General features: G+C 38.9%; 5 protein-coding genes across 6 annotated transcripts; 3 read left to right on the forward strand and 2 right to left on the reverse strand.

The window, feature by feature from the left end:
- The first annotated feature begins 264 nt into the window (after positions 1-264).
- LOC104097006 (uncharacterized) lies at positions 265-3,250 on the forward strand. Its single transcript, XM_009603503.4, has 2 exons — positions 265-520; positions 1,062-3,250. The coding sequence occupies exon 2, from the start codon at positions 1,183-1,185 to the stop codon at positions 3,019-3,021; it is 1,839 nt and encodes a 612-aa protein (XP_009601798.1). The 5' UTR covers positions 265-520; positions 1,062-1,182; the 3' UTR covers positions 3,022-3,250.
- Positions 3,251-4,117: 867 nt separating this feature from the next.
- Positions 4,118-9,801, reverse strand: LOC104097007 (alpha-(1,4)-fucosyltransferase). Of its 2 annotated transcripts, XM_070177755.1 has the most exons (4): positions 9,037-9,177; positions 6,754-7,538; positions 5,035-5,208; positions 4,118-4,910 (listed from the first exon to the last, which is right to left on the reverse strand). In XM_070177755.1, exons 2-4 carry the CDS (start codon positions 7,000-7,002, stop codon positions 4,341-4,343), a joined length of 993 nt encoding a protein of 330 aa, XP_070033856.1. In that variant the 5' UTR covers positions 7,003-7,538; positions 9,037-9,177; the 3' UTR covers positions 4,118-4,340. The 2 variants fall into 2 exon arrangements, with proteins under 2 accessions (XP_070033856.1, XP_009601799.1); XM_009603504.4 differs by lacking the exon at positions 6,754-7,538 and having other exon boundaries at positions 9,037-9,801.
- An 8,017-nt stretch (positions 9,802-17,818) lies between these two features.
- LOC104097009 (uncharacterized) lies at positions 17,819-19,542 on the forward strand. The gene is made up of 3 exons (XM_070179388.1): positions 17,819-17,878; positions 18,275-18,343; positions 19,081-19,542. The coding sequence occupies exons 1-3, from the start codon at positions 17,819-17,821 to the stop codon at positions 19,540-19,542; spliced, it is 591 nt and encodes a 196-aa protein (XP_070035489.1).
- Positions 19,543-19,566: 24 nt separating this feature from the next.
- LOC138894671 (uncharacterized) lies at positions 19,567-19,917 on the forward strand. The gene has a single exon (XM_070179389.1). It carries the CDS (start codon positions 19,567-19,569, stop codon positions 19,915-19,917), a length of 351 nt encoding a protein of 116 aa, XP_070035490.1.
- A 5,133-nt stretch (positions 19,918-25,050) lies between these two features.
- Positions 25,051-25,841, reverse strand: LOC104097011 (uncharacterized). Its single transcript, XM_009603508.2, has 2 exons — positions 25,481-25,841; positions 25,051-25,406 (listed from the first exon to the last, which is right to left on the reverse strand). Exons 1-2 carry the CDS (start codon positions 25,839-25,841, stop codon positions 25,051-25,053), a joined length of 717 nt encoding a protein of 238 aa, XP_009601803.2.
- Between the last annotated feature and the right edge of the window lie 660 nt (positions 25,842-26,501).

The following is a 26,501-nucleotide window of genomic DNA, read 5'->3' on the forward strand; positions in this document are numbered from 1 at the left end:
TAGTTATCAGCAATCTTAATATTAAGAAATTGTATTTTAATTAATAAGAAAAACTAAAGTAGTATTTTGATTGGCGAAGCGCAGTTCAAACTTTAAACTGATTTTCAAGTTTGTAATTTCCATTTCCACAATCCTTTACGTCTATTTACAGTCTTAGCCCTCTCAAACACTGGACAAATACTAACAAATCTAAGGGTATAATTGTCATATCATTAACGTTGTTTCTACGGCACATATCCCTATCCACTAATTCCCCAATTGGCCCTCTCTCTTTATCTCTTTTGCCGATTTGAGAAAAATTACAGTTTCAACATTAGGGTTTTCCAATTGCCCTCGAAATTCATCAAATTTACGCCCATACACTGTTCCTCTCGTTCTTCATCTTCTCTCTGCATCTTCTGGGTAGCAACTTATATAATTTTCATATCTATATTATTGTAGCTCAGCTATTAATTATGGCCATTTTTGGGTCCTAATTAGATCTCTTCAACAACTGAATAATTGCAGCAGCATATTTCAGGTAAAGATAAAACCCCTTTTAGTTTTCTTGGGTTTTTAATTTGTTCTTGTTTGTGTTACTCTGTATTTGAATGAAGCAGAATGCATATTAAAGGTTTTATTTCTGGGTATGTGATATTCTTCGAGTTTGACCCTATGTTGATGACCAATCAACATTGTTTAAACTCATGATGAACTGTCACTTTGGAGCTAATTTTAGCTTTCTTAAGCTACATTCTGTTATTTGTCGATGGCTATGTAGTTTTAGAAATGTATACTTTTGCAGAGATGACTAGGGTATATGCAAGTATTAGAATTTGAATTGACGTTACTAGGTGATTTCTTTCCATGTGCCTAAAACTTGGTTGGTAGAGTTACTCGGTATCTATGCTAATGGGAGTTACCAGGTACCCAATGGAATAATCGAGGTGTGGGCAAGCTGGCTTAAACACCACCGTCATTACAAAAAATAGAATTTGAAATGATTTTTGCTTGTTGTGTTTTCTTGTTATTGAGTTTTTGAGTGATGAGCAATTGATCATTTTTCCTGTGTCAATTGGTAGATATTTGAAATTGGATTTCCAATAGCACATTTGGAAAATTTGGCAACTTCAAAGAAAAATGAGTGATCATAGTTGAGGGGTTTAGCAACGAGGTTGAAGCTATTTCGATGTGTGTAGAGTTATGGGGGATCATGTAATGGAATCAGCTCACGAGATAGTAGGATTGGGACCTGATTCAAATGGTCAGCAGTTTACAGCAGTACCCGGTTCAAATGGGGTGTTGATTGACCAACCTTTAGCAATTGGGCAAGAGTTCCCGGATGTTGATGCTTGTAGAAGGACTTTGAAAGAGATAGCTATAGCATTGCATTTTGAAATTCGAATAGTGAAATCAGATAGGAGTAGATTCATAGCTAAGTGCTCCAAAGAAGGTTGTCCATGGCGTGTTCATGTGGCAAAATGTCCTGGAGTTCCTACATTTACGATTAGGACCCTTCACGGTGAGCATACATGTGAGGGGGTTCAGAGCCTTCACCATCAGCAAGCATCAGTGGGTTGGGTTGCAAGATCAGTGGAATCACGGGTGAGGGATAACCCTCAGTATAAACCAAAGGAGATTTTGCAGGATATTCGAAGTCAGCATGGGGTTGCTGTGTCTTATATGCAAGCATGGCGAGGAAAGGAGCGCAGCATGGCTGCCCTACATGGAACCTTTGAAGAAGGTTACCAGCTTCTTCCTGCATATTGTGAACAGATAAGGAAGACTAATCCAGGGAGCATTGCATCAGTTGCCACAGGACAGGAAAATTGTTTCCAGCGATTGTTTGTCTCATATCGTGCAGCAATTTATGGATTTTTAAATGCTTGCCGGCCACTTTTGGAACTTGATAGAGTGCATTTAAAAGGAAAGTACCTGGGTATGTTATTTTGTGCTGCAGCCGTTGATGCTAATGATACGTTGTTTCCTTTGGCGATAGCTGTTGTCGATGTGGAAAGTGATGAGAACTGGATGTGGTTTATGTCTGAGCTCCGCAAACTTCTGGGTGTAAATACTGACAGTATGCCCAGACTTACTATACTGTCTGAGAGATCAGCGGGTATGGTTGAGGCAGTCGAGACTCATTTTCCAAATGCATTTCATGGTTTTTGCCTACGCTATATCAGTGAGAACTTTCGAGATACTTTTAAGAACTCAAAGTTAGTTAATATATTTTGGAATGCAGTATATGCACTTACCGCAGCTGAATTTGAGAGCAAAGTCTCCGAGATGGTTGAGGTTTCACAAGATGTCCTACAATGGTTTCATCATTTCAATCCACAGCACTGGGCTGTTGCATATTTTGAAGGATTACGATATGGTCATTTTTCTTTGGGGATAACGGAAGTGTTGTATAATTGGGCACTGGAGTGTCACGAGCTTCCTATTGTGCAGATGATGGAGCATATCCGCCAACAGATGATATCATGGTCTGACGATCGCCGTAACATGGGCATGAGGTTGGCCTCAATACTCGTTCCATCTGCTGAAAAGAGGATTTCAGAAGCAATTGCTGATGCTCGCTGCTATAAAGTTCTACGAGCAAATGAAATTGAATTTGAGATCGTATCAACTGAGAGGACAAATATTGTGGACATACGAAGTCGTGTGTGCTCATGTCGCCGTTGGCAACTCTATGGTGTGCCGTGTGCACATGCTGCTGCTGCACTTATTTCTTGTGGACAGAATGCCCAGTTATTTGCTGAGCCTTGTTTCACAGTCCACAGTTATCGTGAAACCTACTCACAGATGATATATCCAATTCCTGATAGGAGTCTTTGGAAAGAGACTGGTGAGGGTACAGAAGGTGGAGGAGCAAAAGTTGATATTCTAATTCGGCCACCAAAAACCCGACGACCACCTGGCCGGCCCAAAAAGAAGGTTCTTCGGATAGAAAGTTTAAAGCGTCCAAAGAGAGTAGTTCAATGTGGTCGCTGCCATATGTTGGGACATTCTCAGAAAAAATGTTCTTTGCCTGGTTAATCCTTGGTTAGTTGTCAGTTCTCTTTGCTCATTGAGAAATTTTCATAGAAGAGTTTTATGCTGTATGTATTTAGTAACGGCTTAGTAATGAGATTTTTACTTGGTCTCTACCTTATCAGTTCACTAGTTGTCCTTGAATATATCTCAGGAACATGTTGTGTACCTTGTATTGTATAACTGTATAACTAGTTGAGTTTCCATGGAATTGTACCAACGAAAGCCTTTTTCATGTGGTGGTTTCTCTTTATCTAAGCTTGGGTTTCGGATACCCGATGCTTAAAGGAAAAAAAAGAAGAGAATTCAGTGGTCTCTGGTGCTGAGTTTCTTAAGAGCTTCTTCATTGGCCATAGTCTGGTTCAATGTCTGTATGATAACATATGGCCTATCTTATATGATAGGAGATTTTTACAGCGACTTCCCTATCAGTTTCTGATAGTGAATTTGATGGAGTTTGGTATTGATCCCAAGAGTAAAGGCGAGGCTAGTGTCTGGACCTTGCGACTTGAGAAAGCAAGAGCAACTCGATGAAACATAGATTATACAGAAGCTTCGTAGCCTCTATTTTGTGCAGATTAGAACAGTATCTTGCTTCGCGGATGGCATTCGAATGCACCCCCCACCCCCAAAGGCCTCGTTTTGCCTGTAGAATGAATGTGAAAAGCAGAATCCTCAGAATCGTAGTATGATTCTGATTCCTGACGAAATGAATAGATAAAAGATCGGGATAGCCGGGATGACCTATTTCAAGATCAGATGATCCACCTCTTTGTCCAACTCCCCCAAACCAACCCAAGAACAAAAAAAAATCCAAAGAAAAAGAAAACCAAATTGTAATCCAGCAGTAGTTTACTTAAGTAGTTTCGGTTTAATCTGCCATTAAAAATTTATTCATTAGAGTCTTGATATGCATTTCCATTTATGAAGAAGAAAAAGGATTTAATTGAGCTGCAAGTCTGCAACAATAAAGACAGTGTCGCAGTTTCTATCTCTAATTTGACAGCTAATGATTAACGTAAATGCGTAATTTACCAGCAGTAAAAAGTTGACACTATTGACATCTAGAGACGAGAATTCTAGGATCATGAATGAGCCAGAGTTCATAATCAAGGAGAAACTTAGTGGAAATTGACATATAATATGCAATTTTGTTTGAACCAAAATTTATGTATGATTAATCTGTAAGGGCATGGGATCTTTACAAGTCACCCTACCTAGTGTATCCTATCAACACAAACACCGTTGAGAAACAACACTAAAAGACCTAAGTACACAACAATGAAATTTAAAACCTAGTACCCTGTATTTTTGTAGTTGAATAATCAAGAAGCTCTTGCATTTCTCCCATTTCTTTTACTGATGGCTTCACATAACCTGCAAGGCAAAGTATCTAGACTTGCTGCTCGGGTCTTTCTATAGTTTCCAAGCACACCACATCTTCTCCATGCATGATACTCTGCATAAGCTACCGGATCATTAGCAACGGCCTTAACATAGGAAGCCAGTTCCTCCAAAGAGCTAAACTTGCTTCCATCAATTATTGAATGTGGAGGTACAAAATCCCAGACATTCGCGGCACCAAAATAAATGGGGACTGCGCCAGAGTCCAGTGCATAAAACAACTTTTCTGTTACATAACTCTTTGTCCTGGTGTTCTCAATCGCAAGGACAAACTTGTAATGTGACATAGCGCAATGTAAATGGTCCCACCATTTGGGTGCTTCTTTAAAATCCTTGATGCACTCAGGATAGAGGGAGAGCGCCTTGTCTAGACCTCCAACATTATTGAGGCACTTGCCAAATGAATGGGAAGGTAGCAAGCTGAGTAGACGTTTGGCAAGCTGGTTTCTTTGAGGAAGACAACGTGATGATGACCAATAAACAAGAGTATCCTACAAATTTACAAATCGCTAGAGATTATAACAAGCACTTAAAAAAATGAGCAAGTAATATCATCATGCTCAATGATTGAATATTCTACATGCAAATTTAGGGAAAAAGTGGCCTTTCACTTACATTGTTCTTAGAAGGCGAAAGGTGATAGTTTCGATTATTATGAAAAAGTGAACCAGCATAGGTTGACTGGACATCATCTTTTGCATGATAGCTAATAAATATATCCTCATACCCTGATTTCTTTCTACCAGCTTCAAGATCCATGTATACACGCAATGGATCACCTTGACGTCTCTGAAAAGGAAAATAACAATTGTGAGGAGACTGCAGAGAAGAAAATGATGCTTGTGGCGTGTGCAACAAGAAAGCAAAAGTTCAATGTAATTTAGATTTGCAGTGGGGGTCTCAGCAAAGAAGGTGGATAATTCTCCCTTCCCTTTCGATGCAGAGGCTTAAAGAAGAGGGTGATGGAATAGCCCAGAGACTGATGCAGAAATAACAGCTCTAAGATATATTTCGGGTAATAAGAGTCAACAATGTGTTTTCCAACAGAGACTAATCTTTCAGCAAAATCAGCATTTTAAGAAAGAAACTTAAGAAGAATATACTATAATAATGGTCAGAAGAAAGCAAGATTCAACAGGCAATTCCCAAATGATGAAACCCAGGAAATGAGAATATGCAGACGATACAAGAAAATAAGGAATAGAAAATTTACTGATTGACTAAGGAACTTCAAAACCATAACAAAAACAAAGGGTATTATTTAGATCCTGTTACATGGCTGCAATCTATCCACCTGTTACATCAACATCTATGAGAACAAATAGCTATGTTCCATGTCCTAACAAGCTGCTAACAACTACCCTTGCATTTAACATCCTAACACCCTATTAGAGCAAACATAACGTAAATAACTTCTAATCTTCAAGAAGCTATATAACTGAACATAAAGCAGGAAAGCAGGATCCAAAACATTATAGTCATACACAACAACAACAACAAACCCAGTGTAATCCCATAAGTGGGGTCTGGGGAGGGTAGTGTGTACGCAGGGGTGGACCTACATTGGGGGGAGGGGGGTCACCGGAACCCGTTAACCTCGGCAAAAAGATTATATATTTTTCATATATATCTATATATACAGTAATGACCCCTTAAATATTTTACGCGGCCCCCTAAAAGAACAAAAAACGGGACAGAGGCACTGGTTTGCAGGAGTGCTAAGTACCTACACTCTCTTGATGACCCAGGTTCGAATCTAGGGTCCTACAACTTAATTTTTTTATTTTATTTTTAAAATGGTGCCCCCGTGATACTCAAATCCTAGGTCCGCCTCTGTGTGTACGCAGACCTTACCCCTACCTTAGGTTGTTTCCGATAGACCCTAGGCTCAAGGATCAGTGAAAATAAAGCAACAAACACATAGTCTACACCAGTGTTTTGGATAGCGTGAGGCGAAAAATAGCGATGAGGGCCCGCTTCACTGAGGCGAGAAGCGAAGCGCTCACCTTTTTGATGTGAAGCGACAATATATACTAAAAATTAAAATATTAAATTTAAGGAGAAAATTTCAGGTTTGAAGTTCTCTGCCTCTGCCCGTGAAGGAATTGAAAAAACAGAACCAAAAAAAAAAAAAAGAGAAGAAAAAGGAAGGAAGAAAGAATGAAAGAAAGAAAAAGCTCTCTGCTGCTTTCAAAAACAACAGAGCAAAAAATAAAAGAAGAAGAGAAGAAGAAGAAAAAGGAAGAAAGAAAGAAAGGAAGGAGAAAGAAGAAGGAAGAAAAAAAATGGCAGAAACTCGAAGGGGAAGAAGAAAGAAGATGAAGAGAAGCATACCTGATGAAGAAGCTTGAAGAAGAAAGAACAATCACTGATGGTCTGCTGTGGCTGGGTCGACTTGAAGGAGAAAGAAGAAGAAATAGCTGAAAGCCCTAATCGCTGGTCTTTTTCTTTTTCTACTGCCTTTTTCTTTCTTTTTTTCAAAAAGCGACGCCACAGGTCGCCTCTCGCTACACAGGCAGAGGCGCTCACCTTTTTGAATCGCAACGCAACAGAGGCAAATATCGCTGGAGGCTCGCATCGCATCGCCTCACGCTATTACCGCTGAGGGGAGAGCTATTTACAACACTGGTCTACACCAAACTCTAATTTTGCGAAGAGTAGGCCTAAGAGGAGCATTATACATGCTCAGTTCACATCAATGTATATATAAACTTTAACTAATTGGTTACTTGAAACAAGAGGTCGCAAAAACACTAAGAAATCAAATAGTTAGATATGTCATAGAGTACATATGGTACAGCAGACAATATTTTTGGGTTTACCTGCTACAATTGATTGGAAAAAGTTGACCACTTTATACAAAAATAAGTCTTAAACTAAGATAGAATCATGAACTACTAGTAAGAATTAAGAAATCATTGGGTCCGAAGTACTTTTTACTAAGAGCACTTCATTTTATCCATAATGCAAGTCGGATAGTCCTGCTGCCATTATAAGTAAAGGATACTTTTTTTTCTCATTTTCTCCATACATCAATAACATATATCTGGAGAAAATAAGTGAAACAACCATTGGTTGGTCAACAACACTGCTTTGAGGCTCCATTAGAAAACAATAGTCTGTGACATATGGATGAAAGTAATCAGTGACTGTGGGTTAGTCTATCTGAAAATAAATGGTAAGAGGTTTCATTTTCCATTCCGTGGAAATAAATGTTTCCTAGTTGCAAGCTCCATTGATTGGCTTCAAATATCAGAAATTTAATGTAAAGTACTTGCAAAGAGTTAGCAAAGTAAAGGAATTGAGACTTCAAGATTACATTTCTGGAGATCGACAAATCCACTTTAGTTGGAGAGACCTCATAACGTTAAGACTAACAAGAAGCTAAACATATACAGAGAACAGCAGCATGAAATAGATGATTCAAAATGCTCAGTAATTTCACGTGTATCTATTTCACATAATAAATCGGTCGGATGATGTCTGCAGCATCTAATGGCACTTATATTGTTGATTTTTTAGTATATCGCCTCAAACATTCTAAGGAAAAGAGAACTCTAAATATACTTGAATTAGAAGCTTGTTAAGCAGCTTAATAGACGGTATGAGATTCGGATCAAAACATGTGAATGCCTGAATTCATCATGCACTAACTTTATAAGAAAGGGTAACGAGGTAGATGGAATATACAAGTTGCAATCCTCTAGGAAAATGATTATTCGCAGTCCATTTCACTCATTCTGTATTGTGACATGTAAGATGACATAAAAAGGTAATTCCATGGGTCTCTCCAGCAAGGCATAAAGAAATCATATGCTGATAACATCAAAGTTCAAATCCTTGACTGATTTTAAGCTACGGCAAATATATTTATCAATCTTAGAATATTAGACATTTACTCATCTATATTTGGAGAAGTGATTTCATTCACACTAAAGCAGCAGAATACTTTCAAGGTTGAAGGAAGATCTTTCGAGCCTGCCTCAAGCCCAAATTAGTTGGGGTTCAGTATATGAGTCTTCAATTTCCATTCTGCTCTATTCAAGCCCATGTCACTCCAACAACAACAACAAACCCAGTGGGGTCTGGGGAGGGTGGTCTGTACCGTACCCCTATACCCTTGGGAGGCAGAGAGGTTGTTTCCGATAGACCCTCTGCTCAGGAAGATGAGAGAATAATAGAAACAAGCAATAACAACAACCCATGTCATTCCAGTACTAAATAATTTACTTTTTTTTTTACAGGAAGTGAAGGTTTTCTAACGCTAGAGTTTCTCTAAATGTCATATTTATTTTACATGGACATACAAATCTCTAACCAGAATAAAAGTACCTAACAAACACCGGAACTTAAGTGTCACAACAACTTAGCCTCATCCAGCTAGATGATCATTTACCTCCACATTGTCATGTTTTGAGCTAAGTCCAACACTGATTCCTAAAGATTGCAGGTGTTTAGAAGCTTAGACAGTAATGAACCAAAATCCAAACGATCAGGCACTACCACGAAGTAGAAAATATAGGTTCATGCAGATGCATTATTAGTATTGATTTCCACAGCTAAAAACTGCTCATTCATGCTTAAGATAAAAGAGCTAATATTGGTTAAGAATAATACCTCAAGAGGAGGAGTAGCAGTCTCAAACAACAAAGCATCAGGCTTATCAGCTAGAACCTCGGATTTAGTCCACAAACAGCTAAGCCCACATCGACAAGAGTACAAATTATCCAAATTATCAGGAATCCAAGTCCACCCTTTAACTAATACACTCACATGATCCATCTTCAGCTCATTACATTTCAATTCACCCTCATATACTTTTTGCAAAGAACCAGAAGAAGAAGAATTTAACAACAACCCTTTGTGTTTATCCCTGAATTGAGCACAACCCACTTGAGAATCCCATTTCTTGAAAGCACCGAACAAGTTGCTAAACGGGTCGGGCTTGGAAGCTGAGATGGTGGTCAAGATTTGATTTTTAGTTGATGGGATTGAAGAAGCGGTAAGTGGGAAATCAAGAAATCCAGAGAAAAATAGGATGATAAGTGCAAAACCAAACATGATTGTGATTGCAAATGTGTTGACAGATTTCAATTGCATTTTTCAGTTCAAGAATTTACAAAAGAAATCAGCTATTCTTCTCTCTCCCCCTTTGTCACTCAAGGAGAGAGAGAAAGAGGAGTGGGGGTTGTGTAGAAAATCAATTGATTCTGAGAAATGATGTAGGTGTGGTTGAAAGAGCAGTTTCCATCTACCGGTGGTTAGATTAGTAAAGGGTGTTTTGATTATTTTGTTGAAGGAAGGCTAAGCATTCTGTTTGATCCTCTGCTTTCTAGTATGTATAGTTTGGGCTTTTATACTTCAATTCTTGTGTAGGACAGGAATGTCTGATTGATGTCATTGACTGGAACCTCACTTGAAAATTACTATACATGGGGGAAAAACATAAGAGACTAACAATGTAAAAAACTCGTTTTACATGAAAGAACCGGAAAAGAAGAAGACAAATCACCGTTACGAAATTGAATTTGCAGCTATTGTACGACAAATATTTAGTATTTGTTTAACCCAAAAATAGATTTTTGGATCAAAATCAATATCTAAAAAATATCGAGTTACTAATAATTAAAATTTACTTTACTTTCCCAATAATTTGAAGAATAAATCAAGGAATGAAAATAATTGACAAAGAAAATATGAAATAGATTGGTAATCACTCCCAAAATTATGATTTATAACTCTGAGAATAAAGTAAAGAATGATGGCATAATTTTAATTTGGGCTCACTAATGGTATTAATTTCCTTGATTGCCTGTTATCATATATAATTATAACGAAAATATCTATGGTTAAAGATTTTTTGTATCCGTGTCGATTTTCCTTCCTTATTTATGACAAGTTCGTGAATCTTCCCTTTTTAACAACCTTTATTCATTCCGCTCTTGTTTTTCCTTTTACAGCTGTCAGATCCGGCTCTTTTCTCAGTATAACCTCGTGGGTTTTTCTCCCGTGCCTTTTCCGCATTAACTCTTCTAATTAAGAACACCACTTGTCGCTATATCGATGGTCCACGTACCATGCCCTGTCACCTTGTTGATAGTCCACGTGTCATACCTTTTTTTCACTAATACAGATAGTCCTCCCACTTTCTGAATATTCTCAACTGAATATTCGGGAAGTGGTAAGTATTTATATCGGAAATTCTTTGTCGTCGTTTCTCGAGTATCATTATGCCCTCTTCAGAATCGATGCGACGTATGTCACATTCATTTAATGCTCATGCCACGTGGCTTCAGATGATTGATTCTGCAGTTTCTCAGCATTTTTTTAGGGTTTTTTCTACGGTTGCGTCAGTCACGAAGTGACAGTTCTATTATGACACTTCATAATGATCAACTTTGATGGCAGTCGCTTCTCCTTATAAATATTTTATCCCCTTTGATTTCTTGAAACCTTCTTCCCTCTTCTCTGTATCCATCATCCTAACTTTCCTTCCTAGTTTTGTACCTTTCCTCTGTATTTTCTTTGTTAAACATGTCTTCTTCAATACCAGACCCTCGCAAAGTTGTGATCGTTGATGAGCTTGCTCCTTCTATTGCCCCTACTAGGAGTAGGAGAGGTGGTAGACTTCGCAGTCTTGGTTCGTTATCTACTCGCAGTTCTACTTCTCAAAGTAGTTCCGCGAGGCCATCTTCTTCTAGATCTAGAGCTCCTTTAACCCCTATATCTTCTTCTAAAAATAGGGACCAGAATGAACCCATACGTGAGCCTATGATTTCTGAGATTGTTCCTCAAGAGTTTTCTTTTGTATCAGATCGTGAAACCATGAAAAATCAAGTTTCTTCTATAGCTTCCCTTAACCCTGCTGAACTTTACCCAAGTTTGATCACTCCTGGTCTTCTTTCTTTAGTTCGACGAGAATGTCATTGGAAACCAGATTTCCCAGTTTTAATTCCTGGTACCAACCAAAGAATCACTTCTTACCATGCTGGATTTTCTTTCGTTTATACCTACCCTTTCACTTTAGGGTTTAAACCTCCCATTGACCCAGTGATCATCGAGTTTTGTTGCTATTTTAATGTTTGACTTGGCCAAATTGGTCCCATTATGTGGAGGGCAGTGGCATGCCTTCGCTATTTGTCGGATTTAGTTTCTGCTCCTTTTACCTTCAGTCACTTACTTCATCTTTACTCTCCTAAGCTGTTTCGTGGAGGGGTCTTTTCTCTCGTGGCTAGAAGCAAAATGGTTTTAGTTAGCTTCGAGGATGACCGTGATCATGGCTGGTACGCCCGTTTTGTTGTTTCCCCCACTAGTGGATTAGTGGGTGAAGAAAACATGTCTTTTTCCAGAAAAATAGAACTTTGCACGTAAGTTTTTTTTTCTTTTTCTTTTTTTGATGTCTTGAGTTCCTTTATGTAATCACATATTCATTTTTTCAGCAACCATGGAAGTTTTTGAAGAAATTCCTGACTTCCGTACTTGGGTAGAAAAAATATTGACTGCTACTTCCATGAACAAAAGATCTTGGAAATTTCTTTCACAGAAATTTGGTTGGAAAGTGAAAACTCACGGTACTCTTCATTCTTGCAGTTTCTTTCCTTCTTTACTTGTTCATATATAAATTTTTCATCAACCTTTTTTTTTAATTAGGGTTTGCTATTCGTGGCATCAGTCCCACATTTATTCCATCAATCAGGCTTTCTGTAAGTCATGCTCAAGAACGGATTTTGAGTGCTTCTTCCTCCAAGAGAAAAACTATTGAAGCCCGTGGGTCTGATGATGAAAAGGATGCAGAAGAAGGTTCTTTGGGGAGAAAATCGTGTGTCAGAAGACGCGTGATTTCAGATGACGAAACCAATGTCTCTCATGATTCCCATCAAGTTCGATTCCCTTCATACTCATCGATGAGCCAGAGAATGCCCCTTTAGAAATTTCTGATGAAGAAGCTGGTAACTCAGCCAATCCCCACCCCCTCCCAAGTTCTGTTGAAAGGTTATTCGCCTATGGCTTTGAGGGTGAAGAAGGCCTCAGGCCTGTTTTTGAAGAACTGCCACTTGCTTCCCTTCCAGTTTTACCTACTGTTAGCCCACATGTGTCTTTACCTGGTGTTACCCCAATGGTTGCTCCCATTGCTGCTCCTCATGTAGAAGTTGAGCCTTTTATCACCTGGCGGGATATGAAAAAAGTTGTTATTGAAGTCCCCGAGTGTGAGAATTTTTTGAGAAAATTTGTACAAGCTAAAGTATGGTTAAAACTGCTGTTAGGACCCGTGGAAAAGAAGAAGTTGGAGGGTCACCGTTCCTTGACTTTAATGAATGACATTGTTCATTCTTCTCTTAAGGTATAACTTTACTTATATCTCCTTCCTTCCTTTTCCTCATTTGTAACTCTTCTTCTTTTGCTTTTTTTATTATAGATTACTTTGATAGGCACTAAGCTTATGAAAAGGATCTTTTGGACTGACCAACAACTAATTGAGTTGCGCACTGAGGCTGATAATTGGAGAGAGAAATTTGAAGGTCTTCAGTTGGAGAAGGACGTTCTTGCAGAGGAAAAATGAGCTTTGAAAAAATAAATGAGAATGGTATCCGCAGAGTTAGCGGTTCTAAAAGCTTCTACTAGTCAATTTGAGAAGGATAAGGATAAACTGGAATCCTCTTTTGCTAAACAACTTTCCAAGGCTACTGAAGAGATAAGGAGTTTGAAAGAGCTCCTTAATCAAAAAGAGGTTTACGCGGGTGAACTAGTTCAGACGCTTACCCAAGCTCAAGAAGATCCCCGCACCTCTACAGGTAAAATTCAGTTCCTGGAAAGTTCTCTTGCTTCTTTGCAGACAGCTTATGAAGCCTCGGATGCAGAAAAAGAAGAATTGAAAGCTGAAATTAAACAGTGGGAGAAGGATTATGAAGCCCTCGAGGATAAGTCATCACTAGATGTTAGTTGGGCTTTTTTTAACACTCGCCTCAAAACTTTAACTGAAGTTAGCCAGGAAGGTTTTGACCTTAATGCTGAGATTGCTAAGGCCAGAGAAACAATTGAACAGATTCAGCAACATCAAAACTTTTACACAACTGAAGACGAAAGTTCTAAGGGTGATGGAGATGGACTTTCTCCTAGTGAAGATGATGTTCAACTCTCTTCTCCCCAAGTCGATCCTTCTTCTCCCGTTGATGATGCTCCTTAGCTTTTCCCATTTCTAGACTTTTTCTGTTGAAAATGTTTGTTTGTTGGTTTTTGTTTGGAACTCCCTTGTGTTTTTTGGACAACTTTTGGAAGGTTTTTCCTTCCCTGTCTTTTTTGGGGTTATGATATAAATAGCACCCATGTTCGTTGGGGTTATAAATATCTTTATTGCTTTTGTCGCATATTATGCTTTCTGCCCTTTTAATATTTGAGCTTACACTTGCACTTAAAATGCTTTAACAGACCGTGACTTCGATATACATGAATTTTAATTTAAAAAGGCCCTTTTATATTAATGATACTGATGGAGATGACGTCTCATCTTCATATTTGTGCAAATATATGAAACGTGAAGTAGATACGAAAAGAGAAATAATTTGAGGAAGTTTTATTTTTTGAACTCTCAAATGAATAAATTATGGACATCATTTTCATAACTGTTAATACAATACTTTCATAAATATTTTCATTGTAGCAGGTTTATAAATTCAGGTCTATTTTCCCGCAACTAAATTTATGGCTTTAACCTAGAAGCTCGTGGGAATATCTTGCATCGTTTTTGCAAGTTTAAACTCCTTTGAAACTTTTCAAGGGTTTCTTCAAGTTTTTTATTCAGGCTGAACTATGCCCCTGGTATATATTTTCTTCCTTGTGTAACCTTCTATATGCATATTCCCCCAATGTTAGAGCATTGAAGTATGAAATCTCGAACACTAGATCAACTCTTTTCTTTTGGTCCTTTCCCTGAAAAGGAAAATACAAATGGGACTCAGAGATAATTTTTTAGATGATGACTGCATAACCCTTTTTCCCATAAAAAATATTGTAACCTAGACCGGAAATAATTCAGTATCTTTTGGGTCTAATATCATCATTTGGTACGGGATAACTTTTTGCCTATCATCTAAAATTGTTAGTAAAATTTAAAAGACAAAATAAAATCGAACTTGTGTGATACCTGACCATGGGTATTATCCTCGTTTAGAAGTAATAGTTCTTCAAATGGATTGCGTTCCAGTTCGACGGTAATACCTTGCCATCCATGGTTTCCAACTCGTACGCTTATTTTCCAGTGATGCCTCGAACCCTATATGGGCCTTCCCAATTTGGACTCAATTTTCCTGCATTTGATGCTTTTGTTGACCGAAACACCTTTTTGAGGATGAAGTCCGCAATCTTAAAATACCTCAAATTGGCTTTCTTATTATAGTATCGTTCAATCATCTGCTTTTGAGCCTTCATTCAAATTAATGCTGCTTCTCTCCTTTCTTCTAACAAATCCAAATTTACCCGTAGCTCTTCCTCATTTTCCACTTCAGTGGCATATGTGTACCTCGTACTTGGTTCACCTATCTCCACCGGAATCAAAGCTTCTGCTCCGTATACAAGTGAAAATGGAGTCTCACCCGTACTAATTTTTGTTGTTGTTCGGTAAGCCCATAACACCCCTGGTAATACCTTTGGCCATTTGCCTTTTGATTCTTCCAATCTCTTCTTTACGTTATTGATGATAACCTTATTTGTTGATTCAGCTTGTCCGTTGGCCGCAGGGTGATAAGGTGCGGAAGTAATTCGTTTAATCTTCCAACTTTGGAAGAATTCTCTGATTTTCGCGCCTATGAATTGTGGGCCATTGTCACATACAATCTCCTTTGGAACTCCAAATTGGCATATAATATTTCTCCAAATGAAATCCCTAACTTCTTTTTCTTGCACCTGTTTAAAAGCTCCTATTTCTACCCATTTTGAGAAATAATCAGTTAAAACTAACAGAAACCGTACCTTTCCTTTAGCTTGAGGTTTTTGTTTAGCTTGAGGCAACGACCCTACGATGTCCATGCCCCATTTCATTAAGGGCCATGGTGAAATAACTGAATGCAACAGCTCTGCCGGTTGGTGCATGTTATTGGCATATAGTTGACATTTATCGCACATGGCTACAAAGTTTTCTGCTTCTTCTTTCATTTTTTGGCCAATAATATCCTACCCTTATTAATGTTTTCATTAATGATCTTCCCCCGACGTGATTTCCGCAATGCCCCTCATGTACTTCTCTTATTACATACTCTGTTTGTGATGGTCCGAGGCACCGTATTAAAGGTTCACCAAACATTTTACGATATAAATTTTCACGAATTAAGCAATATCATGCAGCTTTCAGCCGTAGCAATTGTGATTTCTTCTTATCTTCAGGCAAGATACCATGCTGTAAAAAGTTTACAAATTCGTTTCTCCAATCCCAAGTTAAATTATTAAAATTTATCTCACTCTTGGTTTGATCGAGTGCCGAATGAAACAAATGTATCACAATGGCATATTCTGCGATTATTACATCTGCGATTATTACATCTGCGATAGACGCGAGATTCGCCAATGCGTCTGCTTTTGCATTTTCCTCCCTGGGTATTTGTACGGCTTTCCATGTCTAAAATTGTATAAGCAATTCTCGTACCTTTTCCAGGTGTAGCTGCATTCGCGTTTCTCTTGCCATATAAGTCCCCTGCATTTGATTAACCACCAGCTGCGAGTCATTGTTAATCACAATTTGTTCGATATCAAGTTTTTGTGCTAGTTCCATGCCTGCAATCACAGCTTCATACTCTACCTCATTGTTAATGATTGGATAATTTTTTATTGCTTGTCTTATGACTTCACCTGAGGGTAAAATTAAAATAATTCCTAATCCTTCTCCTTTAACATTTGAGGAACCGTAAGTAAATAGGGTCCAAATCTCCGGATTAGCTCTGGTAAACACCTGTAGTTCCTTCTCTGCTTCAAGAACTAAATTTGTGCTAAAATCCGCTACAAAATCTGCTAACACCTGCGATTTTATTGCAGTTCTAGGCTGATATATGATATCATACTCACTAAGTTCTATTGACCATTTAGCTAATCTACCTGATAATTCCTATTTATGCAGCATGTTTCTTAGGGGGGGAAAGCCGTTATAACAGAAATAGGATGACATTGAAAGTAAGGTCGTAACTTCCTTGATCCCATAATTAACGCTAAAACAAGCTTTTCTAGGTGTGGATATCGTGTCTCATCATCTAGTAAAAACTTACTAATATAATAAATTGGGGATTGTTTACCTTTATCTTCTCGTACCAACACCGCACTTACCGCTACTTTTGACACAATGCGGTAAATAAGCAATCTTTCACTATCTTTTGGGTTGGCTAACAAAGGCGGATATGATAGATACGCCTTTAGGTCCTTGAGAGCTTGTCGGCACTGTCACACCTCTTTTCCCCCCGCATAACCCTATTACGAGGTAGAGTTAGAAGAGTTTTTCCAATTGAAGTGACGTTTTGAAAAGGGATTGTTTATTATTTAGAGTCGCCACTTGGAATTGAGTTTTGGTGTTACAAGTCACATTTTATTTGAATACCTCATCAAATGGAAGGTTTGACTCCTAATTTATGGTCTACGAAAATAGAAGACTGAGTAAGAAATTCTGTTGACCGAGGGGAAGGTGTAAGGCACCCCTCGAGTCTCGTGGTTCTGACACAGTCGCTTCTATTGACTAATGTCCGGCTTAAATCAATTCTTGACTATTCTTGTATTTTATTGATTATAATTTGCCTATTATCACTTAATTAATTATTGTATTTTATTAGTTATTTTGACCTAAATGAGGTATGAACACAAGGTATTTATCTGAAATTGAATGTTAAACCAAGGTACGGAATGTACACATGGTCAAAACATAATTATTTTAAATTTAAAGGCATCGAGACGCGGGAATGCGCACATGATCCTTTTATTATTCAAGCATATCAATCCAAGGTTCAGGTATGAACACATGGGCTAATATTTAAAGTGCGTCTAAAACTTTCTAGCATATTTAGAGTATTTCATTTATTTTTGTCTCTTCAGATTCGAGACATTTATTTGTATATTTTATTACTTATTGCAACGAGTCTTGAATTAGTTCATGGCTCATTTCCTTTCTCACAATTATTTGTTATGTGTAGAAGATATACTAGACTAATACAAATATTTAAATATGGCATTGATTTGATAAATAATAAAACAAACCAGCTTATTAGTGCTAGATTAAATTAATATAAATAATAGTATCTCTCTGCTCTTAAAATTATTCTTTTTAGTTAGATTATTATATCTGAAATAGTGAGAATTTTAGTATTTTGAAGGCATTGATATGACTCTCTCTCTTCTCGAGTACTCTCTCTCTTCGATAAGTCTAAATCTAATGGTAACCTACGCCGACGAATTTCTCCAGCACAGGCATCGGCGTGGTCGGGTAAACCAGGTAAGCACACCCCTATCTCTCTCTCTCCTCTCTCTCTCTCTCTCTCTCTCCTCCTTTCTCTCTTTCTTCCCCCTTTTCTTTCTCCCCCTTCTTAACCCTAGCAGTAACTAGGCCGGCGATCGTCGCTCCACCGGCACCGCTCCGTCTCTCTTATTCTTTTTCCGGCTTCAACCCCAACCCCCTCCTCTATGCTTCCCTTCCTCCTTAATACTTTTTCCATCTATCTTCTTCTTTTTTCGGCGTCGCTCCACTATTTCACGGATCGTCACTGTTTTTTGGCGACATCCTGTCCGGCGAGTCGGGCCAGCATCAGATCTGTGTGTCACCAGTGGTGACGGTGGCAGTCCCGCACTCGTCTCTTTTTCTTGGTTTCGTTGTGTGTTGTGTGTTTTTCAGGTAGCACTTTGTTGGTGGATGTTTCGGGATGGGTGGGAGGTGTACGAGCAAACGCAACAGAGCAGGCCGGTTTGTAGTCACAAGGACTAGACGTCGGGTTCCACAGCATCGGGAGTATAGCAAGTCAAAAGTCCGGGTTCTATTCGTGGGAATTAGTACCTCCCGTCACTTATTTATCTTTCGCCTATGTTACTTAAGTTGTTGTTGTAGTTGTTCGTGATATTTGTTACCTTCGAGTTTAGACCTTTGCTTGTCTGTAGTTGCATTGTTGTCTAGACCACCGCAGGTATAACAGTTGTGGTTTGTAATGGCAGAGTAGGGTCATGTCCTCGGGGTGGGCGGGTGGTAGGGCCGGGGTAGGACATGGGTTAGGGGGTGGGTCGGGGTATAGAGAGGGGTAAAGGCAACAAGGGATCCTGCAGTTTGAGGATTGGATCGTGAAATATAGGGACGTTGACGGGTAAGTCCATAGAGCTGGCGAAGATTCTCCAGAATAAGAAGGTCAATATAGCTTATGTTCAGGAGACCAGGTGGGTAGGATCGAAGGTAAGGAATGCAGACGGGTTTAAATTGTGGTACTCAGGACGCATGAAGGGCAAGAACGGAGTGGGTATTTTGTAGAAAAACTAGATAGGGAGCTCAGGGAGTCAGTGGTTGAGGTTAGGCGGGTGAATGATAGATTGATGGCGCTTAAGTTAGTAGTTTGAGGGAGCACTCTGAATGTCGTTAGTGCGTACGCGCCGCAATCGGGCTTGGACGAGGAGGTTAAGAGGCATTTCTGGGAGGGGTTGGATGAGGTGGTGCAGGGTATTCCGGCAACAGAGAAGTTATTTATAAGAGGAGATTTCAATGGTCATATTGGGTCGTCTACTGGAGGTTATGGTGAGGTGCACGGTGGCTTTGGCTTTAGGGATAGGAACGGAGGAGGTACTTCTCTCTTGGATTTTGCTAGGGCTTTTGAGTTGGTGATCGCGAACTCTACTTTTCCGAAGAGGGAGGAGTATTTGGTTACTTTTCGAAGTATGATGGCTAAGACCCAGATTGATTATATCCTCCTCAGGAGGTGTGATAGGGGGTTGTGCGAGGATTGTAAGGTGATCCCGAGTGAGAACCTCGCGACTCAACATAGGCTCCTGGTGATGGACGTCTGTATCGTGATAAAGAGGAAGAAGAGGTTTGTACGGGGTCAACCGAGGATCAGGTGGGGTGCTTTGGCTAAGGATAATACGCATGAGTTGGAGGGGAAGCTGATGGCTATGGGTGCCTAGAAGAGTGGTGGGGATTCTAGCGCTATGTGGACGGCGACGATAGACTGTATAAGGGAGGCGGCGAGAGAGGTGTTAGGGGTCTCGAACAGCTACTATGGCGGGCACCGAGGCGACTGGTGGTGCAATGATATGGTCCAAGGTAAAGTAGAAGCAAAGAAAACGGCGTACCTTATGTTAGTGGAGAGCACCGATGAGGAGCAGAGGAGAGCAAACAGAGTAAGGTATAAGGAAGCTAGGAAGGAGGCAAAATTAGCGGTCACAGAGGCTAAGACTGCTGTGTTTGGTCGGTTATATGAGGAACTAGGAGGAAAAGGTGGGGACAAGAAGTTATTCGGCTGGCCAAAGAGAGAGAGAGAGAGAGAAATAGAGAGATAGAGAGAGAGAGAGAGAGAGAGAGAGAGAAAGGCTCGTGACCTGGATCAAGTGAGGTGCATCAAAGACGAGGAAGGTAGAGTATTGACAAAAGAGTCCTATATTAAGCGTAGATGACAGACATACTTTAATAAACTTCTGAATGAAGAGGGGAGCGGTAACATCATGCTAGGTGAGTTGGGACATTCCGAAAGTCACCGAGACTTTGGGTACTGTAGGCGTATTAAGGTTGAGGAGGTAGTGAGAGCTATGTGTAAGATGAGTCGGGGCAAAGCGACCGGACCAAACGAGATTCCAGTAGAATTTTGGAGGTATGTGGGTAGAGCAGGCTTAGAGTGGCTGACTGGGTTGTTTAATGTTATTTTCAGGACGACGAGGATGCCAAATGAGTGGAAATGTAGTATGATGATTCTGTTGTTCAAGAACAAAGGTGATATCCAGAATTGTAACAACATAGGGGCATCAAGTTGTTAAGTCATACTATGAAAGTTTGGGAGAGGGTGGTGGAAGGGAGGGTGAGGAGGGCGGTGTCTATTACTGAATATCAGTTTGGGTTCATGCCGGGTCGTTCTACTACGGAAGCTATCCACCGTATCAGGTTGGTGGAATAGTACAGGGATAGGAAGAGGGATTTTCACATGGTGTTTATTGACCTAGAGAAGGCGTATGACAAGGCCCTTAGGGACGTTCTTTGGAGATGCCTGAAGGTGAAAGGGGTGCCGGTAGCGTATATTAGATTGATAAAGAATATGTATGATGGAGCTAAGACTCGGGTCAGGACTGCGGGAGGTGACTCTGAGCTTTTTCCGGTGGTTATGGGGTTACACCAAGGATCTGCGCTTAGCCCGTTCTTATTTATATTGGCGATGGATGCCCTGACACACCATATTCAAGGGGAAGTGTCATGGTGTATATTGTTCGCTGATGATATAGTTCTGATTAATGAGATGCGTAGCGGTGTTAATGAGAGACTGGAGATCTGGAGGCAGGCCCTGGAGTCCAAAGGTTTCAAGTTGATTAGGACTAAGACGAAATATATGGAGTGTAAATTCAGCGGCGTGACGGGGGAAGTAGATGTGGTAGTGAGGCTCGACTCACAAGTCATCCCCAAGAGAGAAAGTTTCAAGTACCTAGGGTCAATTATCCAGGGAGATGAGGAGATCGACAGGGATGTCACGCATCGTATTAGGGTGGGGTGGATGAAATGGCGATTAGCGTCTGGAGTCCTGTGTGATAAGAAGGTGCCACCGAAACTCAAAGGTAAGTTCTACAGAGCGGTGGTTAGGTCATCTATATTATATGGGGACGAGTGTTGGCCAGTTAAGAATTTACATATCCAGAAGATGAAAGTAGCCGAAATGAGGATGTTGAGATGGATGCGTGGGCTTACTAAACTGGATAAGATAAGGAATGAAAATTTTCGGGAGAGGGTGGGCATTGCTCCCATGGTCGACAAGATGCGGGAAGCGAGGCTTAGATGGTTCGTGCATGTGGGGAGGAGAACCATAGATGTCCCGGTTAGGAGGTGCAAATGGTTGGCTTTGGCAGGCACGAGAAGAGGTAGATGGTGACCTAAGAAGTATTGGGGCGAGGTAATCAGGCAGGACATGGCACGACTTCAGATTTCTGAGGACATGGCTCTGAATAGGAACGTGTGGAGGTCGAGCATTAGGGTTATAGGCTAGGGGTAGTAGAGAGTTTTTCCCTCTTTGTACCGGGTAGTCTAATAGATTTTTGTCTATGTCTGTTAGCGGTCTATGTTGTGTTCACACTATTTTGTTGTTTTGTCTAGTATTGTGTTATTGCATTCCCTTCCACTTATTTGGTGTCTCTTAAGATGATATTATTACTTCTCTGGCTTCTTTTGTAGTTACAGATCTTTTATTTCGTTTCTTTTTTGATATTATTGTCTCTTTTGTTGAGCCGAGGATCTCCCGGAAACAGCCTCTCTACCCTTCCGGGGTAGGGATAAAGTTTGCGTACACTCTACCCTCCCCAAACCCCACTAATAAAATTTTACTGGGTATGTTGTTGTTGTTGTTTGTAATCAATATGCTCTAGACATAAACAACTCTAAAGATTTTTTTTTTACTAAACAAAATCAGATTTGACTCACACGAAGACTAGAACATACTTCAAGCTTCTTTCCATTAATGAAAACATTCATAATTATTAACATATTCCTAAGGCTAGACAATTAACTTATAAAAATATTTAATACCTCAGTTTCATGAAAACTAAAACACCATCCTTGATTCTTAGTTCAATTGACGACCTCTTAAGTTTGTGGTTGTGTGATGTCAAAATAATTTTTAGTTACACCTAAAATAGACGAGAAAGAAAAAAAACCTTTTAAAGGGTCATAACCTGACAAAGACCTAAATGAATCATACTAGATTATTTAATAATTGGACATCCTTAAAACTTCAACCACGAGATGCAAAATTCATGCCAGTATGATATTTTTAGTTAATCCTACTCATGGAATTTGAATAAAAATGCAAACGTTCCCAACTTTGTTTAGCAAGAAATTATGAGATCTCATAAAGAAAAAGTCACAAATGAATAAAATATGGTGATAAAATGTGCTATCAATCTAAGTAAACTTATTGAGATAAAATAATTACATATCCAAAAGACAGTAGCCAAAGTCTCGAGCAAAGGCACGATATCCACATATTGACAATTCAAGTATAACTTAAGAGAACCAATATCAAGCTTTATTTAAAAATATCAAAGTAGGACTTAAAAACATAGACGAACCTTAAATTCCTTGTGAATACCTGCAGAACACGTACTATACGAACCCCGAACAACAAACGAAACTTCAAAACTCAAACAAATAGTTCTTTTGAGTCTTTACTTAGTTACTGCCTTTTTCGTTTTCAGATTGGTTCAAACTTCTCTCTTTCAAAATATTGTGCCCCCTCCCCCCTTCTTTATGTGAATTGTGTGTATTATATATAGATGTGTGGGTTAATGGTGAGATGAGTGGGGAAATGGGAAGTGAGGGTGAGAGACGTGAGCTGGTGGGGAGTTTTAGGCTAAAAATGAGGATTATGGGATTGAGATAACAACAACAACAACCCAGTAAAATTTCACTAATAGGGTCTGGGGAGGATAGTGTGTACGCAGACCTTACCCCTACCCCGAAGGAGTAGAGAGACTGTTTCTGAAAGACCCTCGGCTAAAAAAAATAAAAAGACAAAAGGACAAAAAAGAGACAATATTAGTATCACAATAGCAATCAAAGGAAAAATAGGAACACCATGAAATCCAGAAAAAAGATGCAAAGCAAAGAGAGACAATATTAGTATCATCACAACAATCATAAGAAAAATAGGAACACCATGAAATCTAGAAGAAAGATGCAAAGCAAAAGCGATAGCTAGTAAATAGGACCTGCACTGAAAAGCGAAATAGTAAGACACAACATTGCCACTAGTTATATTAGACAAAAATTCTACATGGCTAGTCCCACAATGGTATGAAATAAGGCACGACTCAACTACATCCTAACCTACAACCCTAATACTCGACCTCCACATCTTCCTATCAAGTGTGGGATGGGGATAGTTGCTTTTTTTTTCTTTATTATTTTTAAAGATAAATTAAATTATAAAGATAAGAAGATTAACCAATATTTCTTACAATATACGAAAACTAAATATTTACATGTACTTTAAATGATACTAAGAAAGATTCTATAGCTTACTTAATAAAATTCTAATTAAAAAAAACCAAATATTGTTTGTAAATTTTCTTTTTTCTCTTTACAAATAGAAATAAAATTTTACTATAAGTATGTGAATTGTTTTTATTTTGTTTTTGTAATTTTTAAAAACAACCCATAAAAAGTAAAATAAAAGCTTAAAATATCAGACCTAAAAAAAAATATTTACACTAAAATAGTATAGAATTTGGATGTGGTCAAAAATTAGTTGTTCACAGGCACTCGTCAATCCATTCAAACTGATTTTGCTTTTAAAACTTTTTTCTGATGACTTTCATATAAATCTTTCCAGAGTTGCTATCCTGCCTGTTAATCTCTGCAATTCTTTCTTGCTCGTGAGTATATTTGGTATGTACTCAATAGCTTTGATTTGTGCGCGATTCACTTCAATACCTCTATTAGAAACAAAAAAACTTAAAAACTTAATCGAAGCCACGCCAAAAGCATATTTTTTCGGGTTTAACTTTTTATTGTACTTGCGGAGAATCTCAAAGGTGCCTGATAAGTGTAGAATCCCAAAGGTGTCTGATAAGTGTTGAAAATGATCCCCCGCATGTGTTGACTTGACCAACATATCGTCTATGCATATTTTCATGGTTTTTCCCAGGTGTTCTTGAAATATTTTAGTCATCAATCTTTGATATGTGGCTCCAGCATTTTTAAGCCAATTGGCATGACTTTGTAATGATAAGTCCTCCTGTCTATGATAAACGAAATTTTTTCTTCATCTAGAGGGTCCATTTTTATTTAGTTATATCCTGAATATGCATCTAAAAAACTTAAAAGTTTATGACCTGTAGTAGAATCAATTAACTGATCTATATGCGGTAAAGAAAATGAATCTTTAGGACAAGCCTTATTTAAATCAGTATTGTCTACGCAAATTCGCCATTTTCTATTCTTTTTTGGAACCACAACGGTATTAGCTAACCAGTCATGGTACTTTACCTCTCGTATTGAATCAATTTTCAAAAGCTTTTGTACCTCATCCTGGATCACTTGATTTTTGAAGGACCCTTGCTTCCTTTCTTCTGCTTGACAGGTGGGTGTAATGGATCCTCATTTAGCTTATGATTCATCACCTCCGGTGGTATACTTATCATATCTGAGTGTGACCAAGTAAAGCAATCCGTGTTAGCATGTAAAAATTCAAATAACTTACCTTTTATTTCTGGGCTCAAATTTGCTATGATGTAAACTTTTCTGTCTGGATAGTGGACAAATAATATTATAGCTTCGAGTTCCTCGGTAGTTGTTTTAATGTTCTCATTTTACTCTGGCTCTTAAATCACATCGGGTCTCGAGTCGACATCAATCTGTCCTTGTGTGTCTTCAGTTGAGGTTTTAACAGCAATGTCCTCAACTGAATTCTATAATTGCTATTTCGCATCTGCATCATTAGCTTATGTGCTTTCAATCACCACTGAGTTGATACTTCGTGAAGCTTGTTGATCTCTGCGGATTCGACGGATTCCCCACTGTGAAGAAAATTTGATAACTTGATGTAATGTGGATGGGACAACGTCCATATCATGAATCCATGGTCTTCCTAGAATTATGTTATAGGTCATGTCCGCGTCTATCACCTGGAACTTTGTATCCTTGATGACCCCTTCTGCAAATGTGGTAGGAACAACTTCCCCTTTCGTAACAACGCTTGAATTATCAAACTCAAACAAGGACCGTATTTTTGGTATGACCTTATCATTAGCTTGCATTTCATTTACCACCCTCAGTAAAATGATATTCACTGAGCTACCTGGATCAATCAAAACTCATTTTACATTAGTATCATGTACAAGTAAAGATATTACCAGTGCATCGTTGTTATACTGTCGCCATCCAAGACTTGGTGAACTCGCTTTCCGTGAGTGGCAGTGACTTTTGATGTCTTTTTCACTGCTGTATATGTTACATCATTGACCTTATCTCCTCCAGTTATAATGTTGACTGTTCTTTTTGTTGATGGAGGTTTTGGGGGTTCCTGTCTGTTCTTCATGTATGATTGTCTCCCTTTCTCACTGAATAGATCAGTAAGATAGCCCTGCTTCAATAAATGTTCGACCTCTCCTTGCAAACACCTACAATCTGTTATTCTATGGCCATGATCATTATGAAACTCACACCAGAAATATGGATTTCTTTTGTTCGTATCTGATCTCATTTCTTTTGGCCATCGCACCTTATCCCCCATACCTCTTAAAACAACCACTAATTCAGAGGTGCTGATGTTAAAGCTGTAATCCCCTATCCTTACTTGTGTACTGTAATCATTGTTTCGGGCATCCCGCTCCTTTTTGAACCTGGATAAAGAACTCACATCTTTTCACCTTGATCTTGAATCAAATAGTGCATTCTCCTGTTTAGATCGAGAGTCTCGCCATGCAGGTCCCATGTATGGCTCGTACTTGTTTTTACCTGACCTCCTTTCTGATTCTGAACGTCTCGAACCTGGCTTTTCATCAGCCCTTGGTTGTGCGACCGTATCTTCTTCTATCCGCAGCTTCGTACTGTACCTATTGTACACGTCATTCCAAGTTGTTTCAGGAAATTCTCGCAAACTTTCTTTTAACCTCCCCGTGGCTTCTAAACTTTTCTCGTTCAAGTTGCTCGCGAATGCCATAGCCGCAGAGTTATCAGGTACTCGAGGCAACATCATCCTCTCCCGCTGGAATCTATCAACGAATTCCCTGAGCAATTTTGTACTCCCTTGTTTAACCTTAAAGATGTCTTCCATCCTTTTTTCAACTTTTTGAGCTCTTGAATGTGCTTTTATAAATGAATCTACAAGATCTACAAAAGAATCAATAGAATTTTCAGATAATTGAAAATACCACATTAACTCTCCTTTTGT

Source organism: Nicotiana tomentosiformis, chromosome 6 (assembly GCF_000390325.3).
Source record: "Nicotiana tomentosiformis chromosome 6, ASM39032v3, whole genome shotgun sequence".
In the NCBI taxonomy this organism is placed as follows: domain Eukaryota; kingdom Viridiplantae; phylum Streptophyta; class Magnoliopsida; order Solanales; family Solanaceae; genus Nicotiana; species Nicotiana tomentosiformis.